Raw genomic sequence first — 10,158 nt, forward strand, 5'->3', positions numbered from 1 at the left:
ATAGATACCTGGCAGACCCATTTGTTTGAATTCGTGCAGTCGGACATCATCGAGAAATTGCCCCAGAAGACCACATGGGAGGATAAAGCCGACAAAATTAAAACCAGATGGAAGATCTATTTAAAGTAGATAACATCGGAAGGAAGACAGGACATTTGGTGGAAGATTCAGACTTTGTGCCCGTGGCTGTGAATGAAGGACCAACAAACAAGGGGTTGAGGGAGTGAGGGGGGAATTTAACGATTATGTAAAGCAAGGAGACAAAAGATATGATGTAATATATAGAAAACTTACAAAAATAAACGTATTAAAAAAAAGATTAATGAACAAGTTAAAAAGCATTGGACTAAGTACTGATCCCTGTGGTACCCCACTGCTTACCACCGTCCACTGGGAAAATTGCCCATTAATACTCACTCTCTGTTTTCTATTAATTAGCCAGTTTTTGATTCATAAAAGGACTTGTCCTTTTATCCCATGAGTTTTGAGCTTACTTAGGAGCCTTTGATGAGGAACTTTATCAAAAGCTTTCTGGAAGTCAAGGTAAACAATATCTATTGGATCCCCCTTGTCCACATGTTTGTTCACCCCCTCAAAGAACATTAACAGGTTAGTGAGATAAGATCTTCCCTTACAGAACCCATGCTGAGTCTGTTTTGTTCCATCTTTTTTGTTTAAGACCTTTATATAAGATATTTCTTTTTGATGCTAGATTTTGTAGGCCAACCATCTTGCTGGTTATTGTCATTCTCAAAGACGTTTTGCTTGGAAAACAACAACTTCTTGGCTAATTCTTGCTTAAGTAAACGGTTCATCTTGTGTTGTAATGATTTAAATTTAGATTTTATATTTGAAGAAACTGAGTGGGCCATCCTTTTCTCTTCTTGAATCTGGATTTTTTTATAGTTGTTATATTCTTGCTTCCTTTGTTTGTTTAGCAGATTATTTTATCAATTGTCCTCTGGAAAAAGCCTTACAAGCGTCTTATACCACTTTTATAGACATATTAGGTTGTATGTTTTTCCTGAAAAAACTTAAGACCTTCTTTCATTTTATTAACAAATTTACCATTTTTCAAAAGAGATGTATTCAGTGTTAAATGACCCAGTATAAGAGAACTTTGCCTGTTTATATAAGAACATAAGTGAGGCCAATGTTGGGTCAGGCCAATGGCCCATCCAGTCCAAAACTCTGTCACACAGTGGCCAAAAATACAAGGTGCCATTGGGAGGTCCAGCAGTGGGGCCAGGACACTAGAAGCCCTCCCACTGCTGCCCCCCCAGCACCAAGAATACAGTGCATCCCTTGCCCCAGACCGAGAGTTCCTATCTATATCCTGTGGCTAATGGCCACTGATGGACTTCTGGTCTATATGTTTATCCAATTCCCTCTTGAAGCTGTAAATGCTTGTAGCTGCCACCACCTGCTGTGGCAGTGAATTCCATGTGTGAATCACTCTTTGGGTGAAGAAGTACTTCCTTTTATCTATTCTAACCTGACTGCTCAGCAATTTCATGGAGTGCCCACGAGTTCTTGTATTGTGAGAAAGGGAGAAAAGTACTTCTTTCTCAGCTTGCTCTATCCCATGCATAATCTTTGTACTTGTACTTGTAATCAATACTTTGATTAAATATTATTGAACTAGTGTTGGCGTCCTTTTCGCATACATTACTATTCCCCTGTATAATCACACTGTGTGTTCCTGTTTGGTTATTATCATGTACCTTCTCAACATCTGCTGACTTGGATCAAGGAGCCCAATACTGAATCTGGGTCTATTCCTCTGTGCTCTTCCACTGAAGAAACTGAATCCACAAAAGAAATTTTGATGCAAGCAGAAGATTTATTGGGAGGGAAAGGAGTGGAGTTGATATAATTTACAGTGAAGCAGTTTCAGGGATGACAAACATACCTTCTTTACTCAGCAAACAGTGGCTTTTCCACTGCCCATTTAACTGAAAGGCTACAAAGCAAATGAATACAGATGTGAATGCAGGCAGGAAGACCTTTGTGGACTCCTTCAACATTTACGAGGCCCACAGAGGAAAAATGCTCATACCCTTCTCATCTCAAATTCAACATACGTTAAGGAAAATGAAATGAAGCATGTTGTAAGAATACACCTGTAGCACTTGTTAGTCTTAACTAACAAGTATAAAGTGTTACCTGCACCTCTAGGTTTGTAATGGTCTGATGAGTGCCCCTTACCAAGGCGGGTAAAATGTTAAAGGAAAGTTAGCTGGAATGCAACACAAGGTTATTTAAACAATAAATAGTTTATTAGCTAAAGACAGGCAAGAAATACAAAACAGAATACTTACTTTCAAAAAGGCAAACAGTCAGTGGTTAAAACATGCAGAACAAAAATTCCCCCATGCACAGAGGCCTCTGGACTGGCTCCCAGAGGGATCACGAAAGACAATGCCTTCTCTGGATCTCTGAGAGTCAGTAATGAAATGAAGCTTCTGGCCTCTTTTTATACCATATTGGTCCCATACAGTTTGATAGAGCTATAGAAAGTATAAACTGCAGCAATTAATTTAATTGCTCTGGTAATGTGGGCCATCATGGCCTAGGAAATGTTCACACATTCCAGAGGCAATGGGGGCACCCTGCTGCTCCTTTGCAAAACAATGCAAGATAGCATTTAAATCTCTAAATGACAAAGAACACGAATGTTAAGATTTCAGGATGTTCTTTGTTCCCTTGACTCAGAGCAGACAGCCAGGCACTGTCTGCTGGCTGGAGGTAAGATGTAGGTTTCTGCATGTAGGCAAACCATTAGTATTGCAGATATTCTGGCTTCCTTGACACAATGGCAGGTGCATACCAATCTTTTATTTCTTAAATGTTTCCAAATTCTTTAGGTTCATGAACAATGTAATGCAAATGTTGGTTCCTGTGTAAGATGGAGGAAAGATATCTCTTGAGACAAAGGCCTAGCAAAATCATGTTGGGGGTCATGTTCATTGTGCTGCTTGGAAAGTTACAGAAATAGAGGAGAGAGAGAAAAAAAACATGATTTCTTTATAAAATTAACTGTATAAATGGGGTATAAATTTTCTGAACCAACTATTTTATTTTTCTCACAACAAAGCATAACAAAACAAAAACCTTTCAAGGTATCAGTACAGAGAGTACAAATTATCTATCACTTCTTCGTGCTCATGAGAATTTGAGATGTTATTAAGAGCCAACTGATTTTCATTGAAAATGGAAAGTGTCATTCCTTGACACCCAAGTCCATGAAGTTGTCAGCCGTCGATCCGTTCCATTCTTTCAGGTACCCGTTTCATTCCCATTCTTGTGACGTTCCCCTTTCTGCTTAACAGAGGCGACCACAAGGGGGGCAGCCAGAACAGGCCGTGTACCCTCCCGCGCGGAGAGGCTCACAGCTGGCAGCCAGAACTGGCCCTGGGACTGTAACAACACAAGGAGGTGGCTGTATGGTGACTTCCGAGGGTGGGATCTGGTTGATGCAGGAGATGCTGGCCCCACTGGTGATGCCATGGCAACGCGCTGACGTGGAGCTACCACAGCACGAAGAGGGGCCGCATGGACTGGGGCAGCAACCCAGTTTGCCCAGACCGCCTTTTGGGTAGTCACATGGGGAGCAGCATGGGGAGCATGGGGAGCAGGATGGGATGGCACAGGATGGAGGACAGCAGGACATCTTGGGAAGGTGGCGGCGAGTCTGGAATTACATTAGGAAAGGATGGGAAGTGTCAACATGAGGGTCTGAAGAATAAACCACTTACAGTCTGAAGCGTAACTTTTTCTCCCCGGAAAGTGTGAGGGTCAACAAGTTGGTGAGATGGATAAATGCATAGGTTTTTCATAAAAGATTTTTTATGGCTTGAAGTACTACATCTAACCTAACCTCCTGAAATGAACTTTGGACTTCTTTTCAGACTGAGAAATGCAAGATGGAAAGGTATTTAAAATATTGCTGGCTTGGTTTAAAAAAAAAAAATCAGAGGCAACTCCTTTATTATATGTGTAGCAAAGCTACATCTGAATCCAGGAGCACCTTAGACACCAACACGATTTTAAGCTTTCAAGAGTCTAAACACCCTTTGTCAGGTATCTGTAGCAAAGTAACAATGCTTTCATACTGCGGCAGAGAGTAAACTGAAGAGTACATCAATGGACAAGGAATTAACATTTGAGAGGGTCTCAGATTAATTTCTTTGTTTCTGTCCTTACATTCCTAGGACTTCTGCTTGGAGAAAGTTGATGGACAGCATGGTATCTGGGTGGTATCTGCTGCCATTTCAGATACAGAAAGGGTAGTTAAATGAGTCTGGCAGTGGTTGGGAGCAAATCTTTAATGCCTTGCTGAGTTTGTCTGGACAGGGAATGCCAGAAGGAAGTGATGCAAAATGTGTAATGCAAGACAATGAGAAAATATCTACTGACATTCCAAAGATTACCTATAAAATTTAAAGCTTAGCTAGGGTTGTCAGCTCCAGGCACAGAAATTCCTGCAGATTTGGTAGTGGACCACAGGAGTGGCAGGGTTAGAAACATGATTAGGAATCCGTGGGAACAGGAAGGGGAAGTAAGGAAGGGGACAGGAATCAGCGGGGCAGAAAGACATTGAGTCCCCATACCTGAAGTGACCACTTTTCTGCAGGTGGAATTATCTGTGAGGTCTGGAGTTCAGTTGTGGTTCCAGGAGTTTGCCAGGACACACCCGGAGGTTGACTACCTTACAATTAGTGGATAATCGAGTGCCTGGAACTTCCACTTTGCATTTCAATCATGAAGATGTTTCAAATAGGCTCTGGAGAGGCAACATACAAATTTTCTCTGTACATTTCTACATTAAGGCCAATACATTTCAGAGAGTGACACCTGCATTCCCCCCTTTTCTCCCGATGCCTAGGGATCTCAGGTACCCTCTCCCTCCCTCCCTTCCTTCCTTCCTTCCTTCCTTCCTTCCTTCCTTCCTTCCTTCCTTCCTTCCTTCCTCCCTCCCTCCCTCCCTCCCTCCTTCCTATCTTTCTAACCGTGTATATTGTAAACAAGAAGAAAAACCTATAATGGACTTACCAAGGGTAGTACCAGAGGAGAAGCAATGAACTGAAGCTGAGCAGAGTTGTGGAGCTTTTATGCACGTGAGAGAACAGCTCTGAGAGAACTGTGACTGACCCAACATCACCCAGCTGGCTGCATGTGGAGGACTGAGCACTGGGGAATCAAAGCTGGTTCTGCAGACTAGAGTTCACTGCTCTTAAGCACTACACCAAACGGGCATAACGGGGGAGGACTTTCAAGGTGAGAGGACAGAGAATACAAATTAACTATCCCTTGTTTGTGGTTTTAAAGCCCTATATGGTTGGGGGCCGGTCTACCTGAGGGACTGCCTTTCCCCATATGTCCCCCAGAGAGCACAGAGGTCAGGGTTGCAAAATTGCCTGACTCTCCCTGGTCTGAAAGACGCCAGATTGGCCATCACCAGAGCCAGGGCCTTCTCAGTGGCGGCTCCACGCTGGTGGAATGAGCTCCTGGAAGACATCAGGGTCCTGCGGGATCTCTTACAGTTCCGCAGGGCCTATAAAATGGAGCTCTTCCACCAGGCTTTCGATTAGGAGCGCCACTGATAAATGAGTGATCGAAAACTGAACATGCTACTGGCCTCATGTTACAACTTTGGATATTGGCCTTCCTACAGCGAACCATCTTATAGCAATCGCCATCTGCACTGACTTGCATTTTATGAAAATTGTTTGTCTATGTGAAATGTTTATTGTATTTTATTGTTTTTATTGTATTTTAACTTGTACGCCGCCTTGAGCCAGTTTGCGTGGGCAAGGCGGGATATAAATCGAAAGTAAATGAAAAAAACAAAAAAACAAAAAAACAAATAAATAAATATATTCCTGTTCAGGAGCAATAAAAATAAACAAGGACTAGTAGACAGGAAGCTGCAGAGATGAGGTACCTTTGTGTTGTCACTTGGATTTCCCAAAAGTGCCTGGCTGACTGCACAACTAGAAGGATCTCTGTGCTGGCCCAGCAACCATGTGAACAAGCAAAGTTGCCTTTTACTGGGTCATTGAACTCAAAGTGGACTCCTCTAAATGGCATCAACTCATCATAGTATCGTGTCCCTTCTCAACATCTGCTGCCTTGGATCGAGGACCCCAATATGGAATCTGGATCTATTCCTGTGTGCTCTTCCAATGAGCAATGACCCCTCCCCGATTTTCAACTCCTTAGAAATAGGAAGAAACTGAATCCACAAAAGAAATTTTGATGCAAGAAGATTTATTGGGGGGAGGAGGGGCTTAATATAATTTGCAGTGAAGCAGTTTCAGAGATGACAAACATATCTTGTTCACTCAGCAAACAGCAGTCCTTCCACTGCCCCTTTAGCTGGGATAACTGAAAGGCTACAAAGCAAATGACTACAGAGGTGAACACAGGCAGGAAGACCTTTGTGGACTCCTGAAACAATTAGGAGGCCCACAGAGGGAAAATACTCATACACTTCTCATCTCAAATTGAACATAAGGAAAATGTAATGAAGCACAAAAAAACAAAACAAAAACCCTTTCATGGTAAGAGTACAGAGAATACAAATTAAATATCACCCGTCCCTGGTTATGAGCACTTGAGATGTCATTAAGTGCCAACTGATCTTGATTTGATCTGGGAAGTGTCATTCTTTCTGACACCCAAGTCCATGAAGTTGTCAGCCATCAGTCCATTCCATACTGTTCAGGTAGCCGTTTCATTCCCATTCATGTGAAGTTCCCCTTCTGCTTAGCAGAGGCGGCCACAAGGGGGGCAGGCGGCACAGGCCGTGTACCCTCCCACGCGGAGAGGCTCACAGCTGGCAGCCAGAACTGGCCCTGGGACTGTAACAACACAAGGAGGTGGCTGTATGGTGACTTCGGATGGTGGGATCTGGTTGATGCAGGAGACGCTGGCCCCACTGGTGAGGCCAAGGCAATGTGCTGATGTTGAGCTACCCCAGCATGAAGAGGGGCCGCAGGGACTGGGGCAGCAACCCAGCCTGCCCAGACCGCCTTTTGGGTAGTCACACGGGGAGCAGCATGGGGAACATGGGGAGCAGGATGGGATGGCACAGGATGGAGGACAGCAGGACATCTTGGGAAGGTGGTGGCGAGTCTGGAATTACATTGTGAAAGGATGGGAAATGTCAATGTGACGTTCTGAAGAATAAACCACTTAAAGCTTGAAGCGTACCTATTTCTCCCCGGGAGTGAATCCTATTCATCTCAGAACAAATGAGGGTAAACAAGTTGGTGAGATGGATAAATGCATAGGTTTTTCATAAAAGATTTTTTTATGGCTTGGGCTACTGCATCTAACTTACCCTCCTGAAATGACCTTTTGGCTAATTTCAAACTAAGAAAAGCAAGACAAAAAGGTATCTAAAAGATTGCTTGCTTGAGTTTGTTTGTTTGTTTTTTTAAAATGTGTAGTAAAGCTAGATCTGAGTCCACCTTGCAGTTCATTCACGAGGATGTTTCAAATAGGCTCTGGAGAGGCAACATCCAAATCTTCTCAGTATGTTTCTACATTATGGCCAATACATTTCAGAGAGGGACAGTTGTCTCCCTATGCCTAGGGATCTCTTCCGGTGCCCTCTGCTTCTTTCCTTTCTTTCTTCTGATTTGAACATTGAGAGATAAAAATGCAACTGATCACATCAAGATTCCCCCCCCCCCAAGCAGAAACTTCCTAAACTTGCGTTCTGTCTTTCTGTATTACCGTATATATTGTAAACAAGAAGAAGGTATAATGGACTTACCAAGGGTTGTAGCCGAAGAGAAGCAAGGAAGTGATGCTGAGCAGAGTTGTGGAGATGGTTGAAGGTGGCAAGAGCTTTTATACGATCTCTTAAGAATGTCAAATAGGTGATTGTTTTCGGAGTGTCTAATTTGCTAAATGTTTGAAAGCTCCCCATGGCACTTGTTTAAGGTGTTTAATGTCATATTAGAGGGTTAACACATTTTGCCCTGCCATTTCCCCTCATCATACAGTATTATAGGAGTCAGTTCTACACAATTGTACATGAGTCAGTTCAGAAATGAACCTGTGGGATCTCCTGTCTGACCAGAGTGGAAGCAAATTGCCTCCTTTTCCCGTAATGCAGACCTTTTCATATACCAGTATTTTAATGTTTGGCCCTTCCCTGTGGCCCTCTCCTGGGATCCTCAATTGGGGTTCATCCCCCAAGTCCTCTCAAAGTATGGCTGCCCGGTCACTTCTGACTGCCCCAGAGCTCATTCACTTCCTGAGCCTTGGTGGGCTCTGGGTGGACATTTTTGGGGCATGGTTATTCCGTTGTTATGCTGAGCTCCTTCGTCCTCATTCCCTGGAGTTGCGGCTTGCCATTGACTTCTGCATGGCTCCAGCACTGTGGTGCCCAGTTTCCCCCTCACTGGCCCATCACTGGCATCTGAAGGAACCACCAACCACATCTAGCCCCACTTCTCCATCAGCAGTTGTTGTTGTTGTTCTTCAGTTGCAGAGTCAAGTCCGACTCTTCGCGACCCCATGGAGAAGATCACGCCAGGCCCTCCTGTCTTCCGCTGTCCTCTGAAGTTTGCTCAATTTCATGTTTGTTGCATCTATGACACTGTCCAACCATCTCATCCTTTGCTGACCCCGTCTTCTTTGACCTTCAATCTTTACCAGCATCAGGGTCTTCTCCAGTGAGTGCTCCCTTCTCATTGGGTGGCCAAAGTATTTGAGCTTCAGTTTCATTATCTGGCCTTCCAGGGAACAGTCAGGGTTGATTACTTCTAGGATCGACTGATTTGATCTCCTTGCAGTCCAAGGGACTCTCAAGAGTCTTCTCCAGCACCATAGTTCAAAAGAATCTATTCTTCGGCGCTCGGCCTTCCTTATAGTCCAACTCTCGCAGCCATACATGACTACTGAAAGACTATTGAAAGAGGTAGTCAATCTTTAAAGGTACAATTGTGGTCTTAGGGTACTGTCTCAGTGATGATCTGGTTCTGTTGAAGCACCCCATCACCACCTGGACTTTGGGGGTGGCATGACACCATTGCTTTCCATTGAGTAAAGTTCATTTCTACCATCTCCCTTCAACTATTCCCCATTTTCAGACTTTGATGAGGAAGAGAACCTCAGTTTACCTGCAGATTTCTTATTTTGTTGTCTTGCTTTACGATTCTTACTAGAGGTTCCTCAAGTAACTGGACTCTGTCCCTTTCTTAAGCAAAATTTAGCTAATCTTTCTGAAAGACAGTCTGTTGTGTTGCCCATTTGGAAAACCATTATTTTAAGGATTCCATGAAGCAATTACCAAACTACCAGTAGAAGGAGAAACAGCGGGCTGATTCAGGTGTATCATCCAAAGATTGTTCAGTACCGGCCTGGTCTGAGCTTAAATATTCTCCTCCCCCCTTTCTTCTTGTTTCAAAGAAAAATGACCCCCTCCTAACTTATATGTGAAACAATTTATTCCAAGGGGAGAGAAGATATCTCCCACATTCCAACACCAGTTGCAATAACTTAAAAAGGGAATATGCTATTAACTCCTTCCAACCTGGTGCTGACATCTAGACACTTGCATACAAAGAGACTTGTGGTCTCCTCTATCTTCTTGTATTAACAGTGGTCTTCCACAATATCTGTCTACAGGTAGACATCCTTAACACATGAAAGTAGACTCTTTTTCTCAGTAGCAGCCTCTGTGGTTATAATTCCATATTCTTACTTGGGTCTGGGATTCTTGAACTCCTAAACTTTCAGGAGTCCCCACTAGAGGGGATGTGATTATTATAATAATTAAGGCTTTGATTATGTCTCTGTGAAGGTTGGTTTGTAGGATGGACAGCCAAGTCGCTGTAGTGGTTAAGAGAGGCAGACTCTAATCTGGACAACCAGGTTTCATTCCACCTCCTCCACATGAAGCCTTCTGGATGACCTTTGGCCTTCTACAGCTATCTCAGAACTCTCTCAGACCCAGGTATGTCCATAAGTGCCTGCTGTGGGGAGAGGGACTTCAATTGTAAGTCACTTTGAGACTCCTTAAAGTAGAGATGTGGGGTATAAAAACCTACCCATCTTCTCTTCTTCCTAGTGGAAAGGGATTCTGATATATTGTCCTGGGTGGAATGGGATGCTGAGTTATTGTCCATTCTGGATGTC

The 10,158-nt window shown here is 43.5% G+C and overlaps 1 protein-coding gene across 1 annotated transcript; it reads right to left on the reverse strand.

Annotated features, from left to right (window-relative positions):
* Positions 1-6,771: 6,771 nt before the first annotated feature.
* LOC107118187 (keratin-associated protein 10-7-like) lies at positions 6,772-7,119 on the reverse strand. Its single transcript, XM_015420472.1, has one exon. It carries the CDS (start codon positions 7,117-7,119, stop codon positions 6,772-6,774), a length of 348 nt encoding a protein of 115 aa, XP_015275958.1.
* Between the last annotated feature and the right edge of the window lie 3,039 nt (positions 7,120-10,158).

This window comes from Gekko japonicus, unplaced genomic scaffold (genome assembly GCF_001447785.1).
Source record: "Gekko japonicus isolate JY-2015 unplaced genomic scaffold, Gekko_japonicus_V1.1 scaffold426, whole genome shotgun sequence".
NCBI classification, from domain to species: Eukaryota; Metazoa; Chordata; class Lepidosauria; order Squamata; family Gekkonidae; genus Gekko; species Gekko japonicus.